The sequence below is a fragment of the Bombina bombina genome, chromosome 8 (assembly GCF_027579735.1).
Source record: "Bombina bombina isolate aBomBom1 chromosome 8, aBomBom1.pri, whole genome shotgun sequence".
NCBI lineage: Eukaryota > Metazoa > Chordata > Amphibia > Anura > Bombinatoridae > Bombina > Bombina bombina.
The window spans coordinates 167,740,816-167,757,896 of NC_069506.1; the positions used below are offsets into that span (position 1 = coordinate 167,740,816).

Consider the following 17,081-nt stretch of genomic DNA (forward strand, 5'->3'; position numbering starts at 1 on the left):
CAGCTATTCTTTAAAAGCTCTTAGTGTTTGGGGTATCTTTGCCTCCTCCTAGTGGCAGGAATTCAATCCCACACATTACAGCTCATGAACTCTCACCACCATGAAATAAAGGAATTTATCAGCTAAGCATACATTTATGTTTTTTGGTATTTATCCTGATAATGTCCGTAACTGCATCACAGATGAAAGCATTAATGACCTTATATCTAGCAGAAAAATAAATCCAAAGGAGTTCCAGCAAGAAACAGAAGTGCTAGTTCAATAAAAACAGTTCTTTATTAGGACATAATAAAACGAGTACAAAAATAGGCAGATTCCATACAAACGAAGGGAGTATCAAAAATAGGTCTGACCGGTTTCAGCCAAGCTGGCTGTAGTCATAGACGAGGACGCCTAAGAAGGGCCTGGGAACGCTGGAAACCCAGAGATAAAAGGAATAAACAGGCTATAGAGACATTAGCTGAAATTCACTCAAATACCATAACGAAAGGTACTGACCAATTTGATCTGCAATCTTTAGTTGAGAGTATTACAGAAGCTCTTTCTCCTAAATTTGAAGGTCTTAGGTCTGAGATAAAACAGGAGCTAACAATGTTGACAAACGAAGTACGACAATTTTCTTCCAGATTTCAAGAGGTGGAACAGAGGGTCTCAGATATTGAGGATAATTGTGAAGAGATGAAAGCTAGGATTGATGCCAATAGCACCCTGATTTCTAAATTACAATTTAAAATTGAAGACCTGGAGAACCGTTCCAGAAGGAATAACATTAAAATAGTGGGTCTTCCTGAGAAAAAAGGGAATGAAAATTTGGAAGAATTCATTGCAATAACGTTAGCTAAACTTGTGGGCATCCCTCCCACTTACCCCAGTATCATTGTGGAACGAGCTCATAGGCTAGGGAGTAGGTCAGAAATGAGTAATAAGGAGCTAAGACCAAGACCGGTACTCGCCAAACTGTTGAACTTCCAGGATAAGGTGACATTATTACAGTTTTATCGAAAATCTCAACCCATTTTTATAGGGGAGAGTAGATTATTTCTCTTCCAGGATTTCTCCTATGAGACTTCCTTAAAGAGAAAGGAAATGTCACCTTTATGCACGAAGTTAATTAATCAAGGTTTACAGGCGACAATGATATATCCAGCTAAATTTAGAGTCACGCATGGGGATAAAGTTCATATGTTTGATAATTATAAGCTGGCTGAGAAATATTTGACAGAAAATAAAATACTACAAGGCTCCCCCAGATAATATTAAAGTCTTGACGTAGTAAAGTCATAGAATTTTTTTTCTTTTCTGTGTTTGTTTTTTTCCTTTTATATATGATTCTTTGCAAAGGTAAATGGGGGAAGGGCAGTTTCCCATCACAGACGAAGTGTGTAATCAGGGGGTTTTTTAAAAGAAAATTAGTATTAATATCCATGAGAGAGGGGGGGAAGAGGAGGGGTAAGGGTGAATCCCCCATTTATTTTTTATTTTTTTCTCCTCGTTACTTCTTCCTACTATTTTTTTTTTTTTTCTCCTTCTCTTTTTTATTAGTTAATAAATATGGCTGATAATATAAGTTATATGAATATAATTTCATGGAACATAGGTGGCTTCAATTCCCCGGTGAAGAGGAAAACAGTATTATCACATCTTAAAAAGCTGGATTGTTCCATAGCATTCCTGCAAGAAACCCACCTGAGTTTAAAAGAGTCAGCTAAATTAAAATTTTCTTGGGTGGGGGAGGTAGTGGCATCTCCAGGCGAAAATAAACGGAAAGGGGTAGTCATCCTCTTAGCGAAAAAAATCAAAACTCAAATATTACAAATTTTTACGGACCCAGATGGCCGCTATGTCTTATTGAAAGTTAAAATAGGTAATTCAGTTTGCACACTCTGTAATGTATATGCACCAAATACCCTGTCTCCAAGCTTTTGGGATAATCTCCAATTGAGGATTTTACAATGTGCTGAGGGCTATGTGATTATGGGAGGAGATTTTAATATGGCCCCGCAATTTCCGCTTGATAGACAAAGGAAAAAAATACAGATAGTTAAAACTAAAAGAGATGCTATGGAGTCTAAAATTTTTAGGAAAATTATGTCCAATTTGGCTCTTAGAGATATATGGCGGGTGACGAATCCTGATGTACAGGAATATACATGTCTTTCAAAGGCACATCAATCCTTATCAAGGATTGATTTGTTTTTGGTAAACGATAAGGTGGTGAGTCTGAAAAATAAGGTCAACATATATCCTATTTCCATATCAGATCATGCCCCCATATCTCTTTCAATACCCGCTCCAATTTCTAGGCATGCTCCATCACGCTTTTGGTTTCCTAAATATTTGACAAATGATATAAAATTAAAAGATTTTCTTAGGAAAAAATTTGATGAATTTGTATCCTTTAATAGAGAATATATAAACAAACCATTAGTTTTTTGGGAAACAGCAAAAGCGGTGTTAAGAGGAGAAATCACTTCCTATGTAATAATATTAAGAAAGAAAACAATAAAAACAGGAGGTCTTAAAATTTCTTACCAATGCATATAATCAATATCTCTTAAATAAATCCCCCGAGAACTGGGATAATTATAATAGAGCAAAAAAAGAGAGGGATACATTATTAATTTATAAATCCACTCAAGATGAGATTAGGCAACAAGCCAAATTTTATAAATATGGGAATAAATCCGGTAAATTATTGGCAGCATTAGTTAAGAATGACAGGAGCTCTACAGTCATGGGGTATATACAAGATGAAGGAATAGTGGCTACATCTTCTGAGGAGATACTTGAAGTATTTACTAAGTATTATAATAATCTATATGCATTCCATGAATCTAATCTACAGCATAGAGAAGAATTTTGGGGAAAAATTACAAACCCAGTTATCTCGCCCGAAGCAAGCTCTGATATAAATGCTCTGATTACGGATAGCGAAATAGATATAGCTATTAAAAAATTAGAAAATAATAAAGCTCCAGGCCCAGACGCTGTCCCCAATGAATTCTACAAGATCCTAGGCCCAATTATTTCTCCCTATCTTAAGAACTTATATAACTTTCTTTATAAGGAGAATAAACCAATTCCCTCTAGTTTTGCTGCCTCTTTAACAATGTTGATCCTGAAGCCAGGGAAGGACCCAACTAAAAAAGAATCCTATCGCCCTATAGCTTTATTAAACGCGGATTATAAACTGCTTACTACTTTGCTTGCTAATCGGCTGCAAAGAGTTTTACCGACTATAATACATGAAGATCAGGTTGGTTTTATGTTTAAAAGAAACTCGGCAGCCAAAATAAGAGAAATATTTCTGGTGATAGATTATTATAATAATAATAAGGAAGTCTCTAAACAACATATTAGTAAAGTGGAAGATTCAGCGCTTATTTCAATTGATGCCGAAAAGGCGTTTGATTCAATTCATTATGATCACTTAATTTTCTCTTTGATTAAGTTTGGATTTAGAGATAATTTTGTTAATTTTATACGTAATCTTTATGATTATCCTGTCACAAAAATAATAGTAAATAATAATCTTTCACCAGATATTCGTCTTAGAAGGGGCACTCGGCAAGGCTGCCCGTTATCACCGTTCTTATTTAACATTTCGATTGAACCTTTGGCGATAATGGTCCGTAATCAAATAGAGGGCATCAGGATAGGGAGGAAAGAAATGATAATTACTCTTTATGCCGATGATATACTTCTTTATGTATCTAATGTTAGGAAAAATATTACTAAACTCCTTTCAATCATAGAAGTATATGGGTCTTTCTCTGGTTACAGGGTCAATATCTCAAAATCAGAGATTTTTTGGATCATGGAAAAAGGTAATGATAGGACTGACTTACCCTTTAAATTGGCATCCCATTGTTTCAAATACCTCGGAATAGTTATATCTAGACATCCCAAGACTTGGTATGATTTAAATATATCCCCTTTATTTGATAAGAAGTCTTTGAAGAACTGGCAAAATTTTCCCTTATCTATCTCGGGACGTATAGCCTTATTCAAAATGATACTCTTGCCAAAGATTCTGTATGCCCTTCAAAATACTCCAGTGATGTTGAGAGGAAAGGATGTGAGAGATTTGAATACATCAATTCGAAGGTTCATATGGCAGGGCAAGAAATCTAGAATATCTTTTAAAAAGCTTTGCGCTGCTAGAAGATTTGGAGGTTTGGCGCTTCCTGACATCCGTTTCTATAATTTGACATTCCTAGCCAGGATAGTTTTGGACTGGTTAGTATGTGCAAGTTATGTTACTAACAATATTCTTGAGCAGAATATAGTCTTCCCTTATCTACCAGTATCATTAACTCATTGTGAGTCTAGTAAATGACCTAGGATAATCAAGCAAATGAAATCTATTTATGTTCCTATTTTAGCCTGGCGGAAAATTATTAGCTTACTAGGGCTTAAAACTAATATCTCTAGATATCAAACGATCCTGGGAAATCCAGAATTTCAAGAGGGCTCCCAATCAAAAGTCTTTCAGATCTGGAGGGACCTAGGGCTTAGTAGGATTGTCCAGCTATTGGATGTTGAGAATTCCACAATCAAGACATTTAGTAATTTAAAGCAAGAATTTAACCTAGACAATAAAGATTTCTATGCCTATTTACAAATTAGACATTATGCCAATAGACTTATGAAAAATTTTGAGCTGAACTGGAGTTGGGGAGAAGTCGAGAACTGGATTACCATGGCCAAAAACGGGCTCTTTTCAATTTCTGTAGGTTATCAAATAATACTCTCTAGATCAAATGACCTTAATTTAAGAGAAATATCTCAACAATGGGGCAAATTAACTCCGGGGATAGAGATAAGTATCTCACATATAAAAAGATCACTAGATCTGGTAGCCCAAAGTACACTATCCTCTACTTGGATTGAATCTCATGTGAAGCTCTTACACAGAAGTTACTATACTCCAGAGAAAGGGTATAAGTGGGGAAACCTATCATTTAAGGCTTGCCCTAAATCTTCTTATTTAGGGGCTAATTTGGTTCATATGATTTGGAATTGCCCTAAGATAAATCAGATCTGGCAGAAGGTGGCGTTCTGGGTCTCTAAGTCTCTGAAACTCCCTATTGGGACTCTCAATATAAGACAGATAGTATGTCTGTGGGACGATGAGCAATACCCACAACATAGGAAGATAATTAATGCAATAATTTTGGCAGTTAGAAGTCTAATATTCAGAAAATGGAAGATAAAGGATGTCCCTAGTATAGTAGAAGTAAAAAATTATCTGAAAAAACAATATATACTTGAACAATATAATGTTGATTTGAATAGCGACCAAGATATTCGGTTTTTTTTAATAAGTGGTCTTTATTTATTAAAAGCTTCCCAGTCAATGAGAGAGAACACCTTATCTTCCCCTTCAGAAACACAGAGATAATTTTATTAGGGCTTTGGTAACCAGATTGTTTAGACAGGAGGGTCTTTTTTTTTTTTTTTTCTCTCTCTCTTTTCTCTCCTTTCTTCCCCCTCTCTCCCCTCGTTAGAGCATAGGGGTAAGATATAGGCCTAAACCAGGGGCCTATATGTAATATTGTTGTATTATGACTGAGGGATAAAACTGTGGAATAATATATAGGCAGATTAAAATCCCAACTCTGAGGTACAGGTATATAGAACATTTCCATAGTTTGATGGTTATTGATGATCTTAATTCTAATTTAATTTGTTGACGTGATTATTCTGCAAGTTTGAGTTAACTTTTATTACGGAAAAGTATATATTTTTTTCTTTTATGGTGCGCCCTGCGAGGTGCGAAATTGTTATGCTATGTTATGTATGTACTCTCAGTTGGATATAAATAAAAATATATAAAAAAAAAAGAGTAAATTAGAAAGTTGCTTAAAATTGCATGTTCTATCTGAATCACAAAATAAAAAATTGGGTTCAGTGTCCCTTTAACTTTAGGGCAATGCCCTACAAAAGGTCCTTTTAAGGGCCATTGGTAGTTTATTATAGATTAGGGTTTTTATATTTTGGGGTGTTTTTTTTTTTTATTTTTAAACGGGGTATTAGAATAGGAATAATTCTTATTATTTTGGATAATTTTGTTGTTTTTTTGTAATGGTAGGTTTTTTTATTTTTTGTAATTTTAGTGTTTATTATTTTTTGTAATTCTAGTTTTACATTTTTTGTAATGTTAGTTTTTTTTATTTTTAGTAATCTTTAATTTAAGTCTGTTTTAATTATGTTAAAGTTAGGGGGTGTTAGGTTTAAGGGTTAATATAGTTTAATTTAGGTAGTTGCAATGTGGGGGCAGTGGTGGTTTAGAGGTTAATAGGTTTATTTAGTGTCGGCGATCGGGGGGGGGGTTTAGGGGTTAATAGGTTTAGTGTTGGAGATGTGGGGGGGCATTTAGAGGTTTATAGGTTTAGTTAGTGTTGGCGATGGGGGGCGGTTTAGGGGTTAATAGGTTAAGTTCGTGTCGGCGATGTTTGGGAACTGCAGTTTAGAGGTTAATAGGTTTAGTTAGTGTCGGTGATGTTGGGGAATGGCGGTTTAGGGGTTAATAGGGTTAGTTGGTGTTTAAGTTAGTGTCAGCGATGTTTGGGGAACTGCGGTTTAGAGGTTAATAGGTTTAGTTAGTGTTGGCTATGTTGGGTGAACGGCGGTTTAGGGGTTAGAAGTTTTAGCTAGTCTCTGCGATGTTTGGGAACTGTGGTTTAGAGGTTTATAGGTTTAGTTAGTATCGGCAATGTTTGGGAACTGCGGTTTAGGGGTTAATAGCTTAATTTAGTGTTTTAGTTAGTGTCGCGATGTTTGGGAACTGCAGTTTAGATTTGAACAATGAAAAATTATGAATATGAATAAAGAATGGATCTGAAAATTCGGAAACTGATTTATTCGTTTCAGAATTTTCGTTATGGTGCCGATTTGGAAATTCAGATAAATCTCTGAATCGGCCAAAATTCGGCCGAAACTAATTGCACATGTCTAACATTTACATACCCTATAACATTTTAAACACTCTTACTAGGACCAGACAAGACATGCATCCACACTAGGATTGACCTGCAAATTGTGGTATAATTGTGTAATAATTATGTGGTATACATTTTGAAAAACCAATCCCAAAAACTCTACGTAATAGGCTTTGCAACCTAAGGCTACAAAACAGTATGCTAATTCCAATGCTCAGTGTTTTATTTCCTGCAAAGGTGATAGCTCTAACTCAGTAATACTGTAGTAAAGTACTTTGAAACAAGTGATTATATATGTTATTTGTGAAGGGTCAGCAGATTAAATAATAAAGTTGGATGTAGTACAAGCTGTAATACATTTTTGTTTACTCAATACAGGAACACACTAACTTCCAAGAGAACAGCGCAATGTACTTTAGAAACAGGTTTTTTTTTGTAGTTCCTCTATATTTCATACTTACAGCTAAGTATATTAGTTTTACTTTGCCACCTTGGAACTACAGTTCCCATAATGCTTCAGTAAACTGGCAATGTGCCCAGTGTGTTTTTTCACTGCTTCCTCAAAGATCAGCTGCTTAAAGCGTGACTGAAAGCATCTCTTAGTCAGTGCATTTCATTCTCTGCATTGTAAGTGAGGCACTATGACTTCAGCTGGACCTGAAGCTAACCTGAGATACCACAACAAGGTGGTTATTGTTACAGGAGGGACCAAGGGAATTGGTGAAGCAATTGTCAAAGTGTTTGGTAAGATGTCAGACAACTAGTCTAAAGTATTTTTTTTATTAATTTTTGTGTGCATAAAATAACTTTTGCAATGATGCTGCTGTTAATGAAATAGAGTGAGAGGTAATCTATAGTTTACAAGTTTATTGCCACAGCAAATATACATCTAAATCTAACTGTGGGGGTTAGGAGGAGGTGTTTGCATCCTACATATTTTTTTATCAAGGAAGCTTCCTGGTAATAATATTTCTAATTTCTTACATTATCTGTTATAATCTCCCAGCAATCCTGAATAATATATAAAGCTGCCTAGGAAGAATGATCCTTTATGGCAGTGCTGATTCTGCTGTTAATAACATTATATAGATTTGTGTATACAGTGTTCTCCACAATCATGTAACATTATAAAGTAACCTGGTGGGGACAGTGTAATACTTTGCAATATTATAACATTTTCTGTTACTTATAAATGTTACTTAAGCTATCCAAAACAAAAATTACTTGCAGAATTTAACATAAATTGATATACTGATAATTTGTACAACAAACATTGGGAAATAATGTGTTATTAGCTAATTTAGCTTAATAAAGGGACAGTCACGTCCCAAAAAAACTTTCATGATTTAAATAGGGCATGTAATTTTAAACAACCTTCCAATTTACTTTTATCACCAGTTTTGCTTTGTTCTCTTGGTATTCTTAGTTAAAAGCTAAACCTAGGAGGTTCATATGCTAATGTCTTTTACCTTGAAGACTGCCTCTAATCTGAATGCATTTTGACCACTAGAGGGCATTAGTTCATGTGTTTTATATAGATAACATTGAGCTCATGCATGTGTAGTTACCCTGGAGTGAGCACTGATTGGCTAAAATGCAAATCTGTCAAAAGAACTGAAATAAGGGTGCAGTTTGCAGAAACATAGATGCAAGGTAATCACAGAGGTAAAAAGTGTATTTCTATAACAGTGTTGGTTATGCAAAACTGGGGAATGGGTAATAAAGGGAAAAGGTAAATCTTTCTTTTTAAGCTACAAAAATTCTGGTGTTGACTGTCCCTTTAATATTGACTTACATTTTAGCCAAGTGGTCGGTAAAATCAGCCGGGTGGTGTGCCTATTAACATACTCCCTTAATTTGAGCCGGAAATAGTGCAGGTCTAGTTGATGTTGCAAGTCTGCGCTATATCTGCATTCCTCTGGAAATGAAGCATGCAGTACTAGTGCAGGTTTGCCGCTGTCGGCAAAGCTGCACTAGTAAACCTCTTAACGACCACATGTTAAGGGGTTAAATAGGTCCCTGGGAGAACACTGGTGTGTATGTATGTATATATATATATATATATATATATATAGTATGTATATATGTATATATATATATATATATATATATATATACACACACACACATTCACTCATGCTAAGAATTAAAACAAGTATGCAGTTATATTATTTTCAGCCATTTATATAAAAGAACAATAAACATTAAATTGCTAGGAAGGATACCATGGCAGCCAATGAACAGTTGATCCTTGAGTATCTGTTGCATACACATAGATTTCATGCAAATTTCAGTATGAATTCAAAGTAATCCACAACTTTTTCCATGGCAAAATATATATATATAAGTTATATTTTGCCACAGAAAAAGTTGTTCCTAGTATAAAAAAAAAAGAGTAGTTTAAACACAGATGCTGGAAAGATGTACAATACAAAATACCCTCTTTAAATGTAGTAAAAAAGGGTTAGCTGTTTGAAACTAGTAAGTAATCCAAGGTTCAGAGTGCATATTTGTGTTAATCTTTGAAAGTTTAAGCTGAACCAGAGTGATTTCTACTGTTTTTTTTAGAAGTTGTTGTTTTCATAAAAGGACTGAAAAAGTATTTCTAATTATAGTACTTAACCCTAATTAGATAACAAGTAACAAACTAAAAGCTTTGTATGGCATTTCATGACATCATCTTGACATTTATTTTTAAATAACAAACATATAATTCTGAATCCTACTTCATCTGAGTACTATAATTTACTTATAATTGTCAAATCTGTCAATTTGCTTTCAGCTCTTATATGTATCTGGCATTTTCTTTCATGTAATTGGCAAGAGTCCATGAGCTAGTGACATATGGGATATACAATCCTACCAGGAGGGGCAAAGTTTCCCAAACCTCAAAATGCCTATAAATACACACCTCACCACACCCACAATTCAGTTTTACAAACTTTGCCTCCTATGGAGGTGGTGAAGTAAGTTTGTGCTAAGATTTCTACGTTGATATGCGCTTCTCAGCATTTTGAAGCCCGATTCCTCTCAGAGTACAGTGAATGTCAGAGGGATGTGAAGGGAGTATCACCTTTTGACTGCAACGGTTTTCCTCACGGGAGATCTATTTCATAGGTTCTCTGTTATCAGTCATAGAGATTCATCTCCTACCTCCCTTTTCAGATCGACGATATACTCTCATACTCCATTACTTCTACTGATAACCGTTTCAGTACTGGTTTGGCTATCTGCTATATGTGGATGGGTGTCTTTTGGTAAGTATGTTTTCATTACTTAAGACACTCTCAGCTATGGTTTGGCACTTTATGTATTTATATATAGTTCTAAATATATGTATTATATTTGCCATGATTCAGGTTTCAGTATATTTCCTTTTGCAGACTGTCAGTTTCATATCTGGGAAATGCATTTTTTAGGAAAATGTATTTCTTACCTGGAGTATAGTCTTTTTTTAATTGACTGTCATTTTAAATTCGCAGGCAGAATTAGGCTTGCGAGGGCGAGAAATGCCAAACTATATTGCGTCATTTTTGCATTTTTGGCACAAGATTTTTTTGGCGCGAAGTTACGTTCGATGACGCAAATTCGTAATTTCCGGCGTCTTTGTCGACGCCGAGTCCTTTCACAAGGTTGCGTCTTCATTGACGCGAGTGTGTCATTTCCGGATGTTGTTAGCGCCAAAAAATCTTCTCTGTTTGTGCGTCATACTTGGCGCCAAATATTTTCATTATTTTAAACCCCATTCCTATATGCCTCTTGCCTTTTTTCTCTGTCAGAGGGCTATGCTGTTTGCATTTTTTTCCCATTCCTGCCATATAAGGAAATTGATAATTTTTCTTTATATGCTGTTTTTTTCTCTTACATTTGCAAGATGTCTCAATCTGATCCTGTCTCAGAAATCACTGTTGGAATCCTGCTGACTGATAACAGTTCTACCAAAGCTAAGTACATTTGTTGTAATCTTGTGGAGATTATATCTCCAGCTGTGGTTTGTAATAAGTTGTCATGATAAACATTTACATGCAGAGAATGTGTCCATCAGTAATAGTACATTGCCTGTTGCTGTTGTTTTAACCTCTAATGTACAAGATATACCTGTGAATTTATAAGAATTTATTGCTGATTCTATTCAGAAGGCTTTGTCTGCCATCCCGCCTTCTAATAAATGTAAAGGTCTTTTAAAACTTTTCATAAAATTTATGAAATTTCAAATGACCGACAACATACTGAATTATTCTCCTCTGATGAGGATCTATCTGATTCACAATATCCTTCCTCAGATATTGACACTGACAAATCTACTAATTTATTTAAAATGGAGTACATTTGTTCTTTGTTAAAGAAGTGCTGATTATATTGGATCTTGAGGAGACTAGTCCTCTTGATATTAAAAGTAGTAAACATTTAAATTATATTTATAAACCTCCTGTGGTTATTCCAGAGGGTTTTCCAGTTCCTGATGCTATTTCTGATATGATTTCTAAGGAATGGAATAGGCCTGGTACTTCTTTTATTCCTTCTTTAAGGTTTAAAAATTTGTATCCTTTGCCACTTGCCAGCAGTTAGATTGGAGTTTTGGGAAAAGATCCCCAAAGTTGATTGGGCTATCTCTACTCTTGCTAAACGTACTACTATTCCTACGGATGATACTACTTCTTTTAAAGATTCTTTAGATAGGAAACTTGAATCTTATCTAAGGAAAGCTTATTTATATTCAGGTCATCTTCTTAGGCCTGCAATTTCTTTGGCTGATGTTGCAGCTGCTTCAACTTTTTGGTTGGAAACTTTAGCACAAGTATCGGATCATGATTTGTCTAGTATTGTTATCTTGATTCAACATGTTCATAATTTCATTTGTGATGCCGTTTTTTGATATCATCAAAATTGATGTTAAATCTATGTCTTTAGCTATTTCAGCTAGAAGAGCTTTGCTGTGGCTTAAATCTTGAAATGCTGATATGACTTCTAAGTCCAAATTGCTATCTCTTTCTTTTCAAGGTAATAAATTATTTGGTTCACAGTTGGATTCAATAATTTCAACTGTCACTGGGGGGAAGGGAGTTTTTTTGCCTCAGGATAAAAGATCTAAGGGTAAATCTAAAGCTTCTAACCGTTCTCGTTCCTAAATAAGGAACAGAAACCTAATTTTTCCCCAAGGAATCTGTTTCCAATTGGAAGCCTTCTTCAAATTGGAATAAATCCAAGCCATTTAAGAGATCAAAGCCAGCCCCCAAGTCCGCATGAAGGTGCAGCCCTTATTGCAGCTCAGCTGGTAGGGGGCAGATTTAGTTTTTTCAAAGATGTTTGGATCAATTCGGTCCAAAATCATTGGATTCAGAATATTGTTTCTCAGGGGTACAGAATAGGATTCAGATTAAGACCGCCTGTGAGACGATTTTTTTCTCTCACGCATTCCAGCAAACCCAGTAAGACTCAGACTTTCCTGAAGCATGTTTCAGACCTGGAGTTATCTGGGGTAATCATGCCAGTTCAGTTTCAGGAACAGGGTCTGGGGTTTTATTCAAATCTATTCATTGTCCCAAAGAAACAAAAATTAATTCAGACCAGTTTTGGATCTAAAATTTTTTAATCGATATGTAAAAGTACCAACTTTCAAAATGGTGACTATAAGGTCTCTTATGCCTTTTGTTCAGCAAGGGCATTATATGTCCACAATAGACTTACAGGATGCATATCTTCATATTCTGATTCATCCAGATCGCTATCAGCTCCTGAGATTCTCTTTTCTAGACAGGCATTACCAATTTGTTGCTCTTCCTTTTGGCCTAGCGACAGCTCCAAGAATCTTTTCAAAGGTTCTCAGTGTCCTACTCTCTGTAATCAGAGAGCGGGGTGTTGCGGTGTTTCCTTATTTGGACAATATTTTGGTACTTGCTCAGTCTTTACGTTCTGCAGAATCTCACACGAATCAACTACTGTTGTTTCTTCAAAGACATGGTTGGAGGATCAATTTACCAAAAAGTTCTTTGATTCCTCAGCAAAGGTAACCTTTTTAGGTTTCCAGATAGATTCAGTGTCCATGACTTTGTCTCTAACAGACAAGAGACGTTTGAAATTGGTAGCATCCTGTCGGAACCTTCAGTCTCAGTCATTCCCTTCAGTAGCTATGTGCATGGAAGTTTTAGGTCTCATGACTGCAGCATCGGACGGGATCCCGTTTGCTCGTTTTTATATGAGACCTCTCCAGCTTTGTATGCTGAACCAGTGGTGCAGGGATTATACAAGGATATCACAATTAATATCCTTAAATCCCAATGTTTGACTTTCTCTTACTTGGTGGTTAGATCACCATCGTATAATTCTAGGGGCCTCTTTCGTTTGTCCAACCTGGACTGTGATCACAACAGATGCGAGTCTTTCAGGTTGGGGAGCTGTTTGGGGATCTCTGACAGCACAAGGGGTTTGGAAATCTCAAGAGGAGAGATTACCAATAAATATTTTGGAACTTCATGCGATTCTCAGGGCTCTTCAATTTTGGCCTCTGTTGAAGACAGAACCGTTCATTTGCTTTCAGAAAGACAATATCACAACTGTGGCATATGTCAATCATCAGGGTGGGACTCACAGTCCTTAAGCTATGAAAGAAGTATCTTGGATACTTGTTTGTGTGGAATCCAGCTCCTGTCTAATTTCTGTGGTTTATATCCCAGGTATAGACAATTGGGAAGCGGATTACCTCAGTCGTCAGAATTTACATCCGGGAGTATGGTCTCTCCACCCAGATGTGTTTTCTCAAGCTGTTAAGATGTGGGGGCTTCCAGAAATAGATCTGATGGCATCTCATCTAAACAAGAAACTTCCCAGGTACCTGTCCAGGTCCAGGGATCTTCAGGTGGAAGCAGTGGATGCGTTGACACTTCCTTGGTGTTATCAACCGGCTTATATTTTCCCACCTCTAGTTCTTCTTCCAAGAGTGATCTCCAAAATCAAAGCAACAAAAAAGTATTGGTGCACATCCAACCACTTAAGTCCACATATTTATAGCATATTTATATATACTTATGCCTGCTAAATATTTTTAAACAGTTCAAATAAAATTGGGATAAACATCTCACAATATTATGACTTATATTTATGCTGCAAAAAGTATTTGCCAATTAAATATGCTTTTACATTTTTAAATAAAGATGGGATCTTAGTCACACAATATGATCATATTCTGCTAAGCCTGTCACCACTTACAATGTGTCCCACAATAGACTGGTCCTAACACTAATCAGTTTAGCTTTGCTGGGCTGAATCATTCATTTCTAATATTCAAATACAGAATTCCCACACTGCAGCAAATCATGTCTACACAGAGTGAAACTCCCTAGCTTTATATGGATACCACAATCACATTGTCTGGAACACACCTGGGCTGGGTGGTGTGCATTAACCAAAAAGAGGGGATTTGGTCAACTCCCTATTCAAGAAAATCAACAAAGGGGTTTTGGTTAAGCACACCACAAAAAGACTGTTTATATCTTAACACACATATTGTGGGAGTGCTACCAAAGTGACCAAAACAATTACAAAACATCAAACACGTATTTGTGCACATCCAACCACTTAAGTCCACATATTTATAGCATATTTATATATACTTATGTCTGCTAAATATTTAAGTGGTGACTGGCTTAGCAGAATATGATCATATTGTGTGACTAAGATCCCATCTTTATTTAAAAATGTAAAAGCACATTTAATTGGCAAATACTTTTTGCAGCATAAAAATAAGTCATAATATTGTGAGATGTTTATCCCAATTTTATTTGAACTATTTAAAAATATTTAGCAGACATAAGTATATATAAATATGCTATAAATATGTGGACTTAAGTGGTTGGATGTACACCAATACTTTCTTTCATGTAATTAGCAAGAGTCCATGAGCTAGTGACGTATGGGATATACATTCCTACCAGGAGGGGCAAAGTTTCCCAAACCTTAAAATGCCTATAAATACACCCCTCACCACACCCACAATTCAATTATATTATAGAGTCTGGAAGACTTATATTTCTTGGTGTCTTTCTCATCATTTTTCTTGGCATTCTTTTAGAATACCGAGAATTTTACAGTTTCTTCAGGATGGTTTAGATAAGGGTTTGTCCGCAAGTTCCTTGAAAGGACAAATCTCTGCTCTTTCTGTTCTTTTTCACAGAAAGATTGCTAATCTTCCTGATATTCATTGTTTTGTACAAGCTTTGGTTCGTATTAAACCTGTCATTAAGTCAATTTCTCCTCCTTGGAGTTTGAATTTGGTTCTGGGGGCTCTTCAAGCTCCTCCTTTTGAACCCATGCATTCATTGGACATTAAATTACTTTCTTGGAAAGTTTTGTTCCTTTTGGCGATCTCTTCTGCCAGAAGAGTCTCTGAATTATCTGCTCTTTCTTGTGAGTCTCCTTTTCTGATTTTTCATCAGGATAAGGCGGTGTTGCGAACTTCTTTTCAATTTTTACCTAAGGTTGTGAATTCCAACAACATTAGTAGAGAAATTGTGGTTCCTTCATTATGTCCTAATCCTAAGAATTCTAAGGAGAAATCGTTGCATTCTTTGGATGTTGTTAGAGCTTTGAAATATTATGTTGAAGCTACTAAATCTTTCCGAAAGACTTCTAGTCTATTTGTTATCTTTTCCGGTTCTAGAAAAGGCCAGAAAGCTTCTGCCATTTCTTTGGCATCTTGGTTGAAATCTTTAATTCATCATGCCTATGTTGAGTCGGGTAAAACTCCGCCTCAAAAGATTACAGCTCATTCTACTAGATCAGTTTCTACTTCCTGGGCGTTTAGGAATGAAGCTTCGGTTGATCAGATTTGCAAAGCAGCAACTTGGTCCTCTTTGCATACTTTTACTAAATTCTACCATTTTGATGTGTTTTCTTCTTCTGAAGCAGTTTTTGGTAGAAAAGTACTTCAGGCAGCGGTTTCAGTTTGAATCTTCTGCTTATATTTTCATTAAACTTTATTTTGGGTGTGGATTATTTTCAGCAGGAATTGGCTGTCTTTATTTTATCCCTCCCTCTCTAGTGACTCTTGCGTGGAAAGATCCACATCTTGGGTAGTCATTATCCCATACGTCACTAGCTCATGGACTCTTGCTAATTACATGAAAGAAAACATAATTTATGTAAGAACTTACCTGATAAATTCATTTCTTTCATATTAGCAAGAGTCCATGAGGCCCACCCTTTTTGTGGTGGTTATGATTTTTTTGTATAAAGCACAATTATTCCAATTCCTTATTTTATATGCTTTCGCACTTTTTTCTTATCACCCCACTTCTTGGCTATTCGTTAAACTGAATTGTGGGTGTGGTGAGGGGTGTATTTATAGGCATTTTAAGGTTTGGGAAACTTTGCCCCTCCTGGTAGGAATGTATATCCCATACGTCACTAGCTCATGGACTCTTGCTAATATGAAAGAAATGAATTTATCAGGTAAGTTCTTACATAAATTATGTTTTTTTGTTGTTTTGTAATTGTTTTGGTCACTTTGGTAGCACTCCCACAATATGTGTGTTAAGATATACACAGTCTTTTTGTGGTGTGCTTAACCAAAATCATCATGGAGCAATCGTTTGTGCTGCTGGTGGCTCCAGCATGGCCTCACAGGTTTTGGTATGAGGATCTTGTTCGGATGTCCAGTTGCCAACCTTGGCCACTTCCATTAAGGCCAGATTTTCAATCTCAAGGTCAGTTTTTCCATCAGGATCTCAAATCATTAAATTTGAATTTATGGAAATTAAACGCTTAGTGCTTAGTCATAGAGGTTTTTCTGACTCTGTGATTAATACTATGTTGCAGGCTCGTAAATATGTTTCTAGAAAGATTTATTATCGAGTTTGGAAGACTTACATTTCATGGTGTTCTTCTCATAAATTCTCTTGGCATTCTTTTAGAATTCCTAGAATCTTACAGTTTCTTCAGAATGGTTTGGATAAAGGTTTGTCTGCAAGTTCTTTGAAAGGACAAATCTCTTCTCTTTCTGTTTTATTTCACATAAAGATTGCTAAACTTCCTGATATTCATTGTTTTGTGCAGGCTTTGGTTCGTATCAAGCTTGTCATTAGATCAATATCTCCTCTTTGGAGTCTTAATTTGGTTTTGAAGGCTTTACAGTCTCCTCCG

The 17,081-nt window shown here is 35.8% G+C and overlaps 1 protein-coding gene across 1 annotated transcript in view; it reads left to right on the plus strand.

The window, feature by feature from the left end:
• Positions 1-7,528: 7,528 nt before the first annotated feature.
• Positions 7,529-17,081, plus strand: part of HSD17B14 (hydroxysteroid 17-beta dehydrogenase 14) — a 34,493-nt gene continuing 24,940 nt past the window's right edge. The window contains exon 1 of the mRNA XM_053690688.1: positions 7,529-7,688. Coding sequence (XP_053546663.1) covers positions 7,586-7,688 — 103 coding nt within the window. The 5' untranslated portion in view covers positions 7,529-7,585. The remainder of the gene's footprint in view (positions 7,689-17,081) is intronic.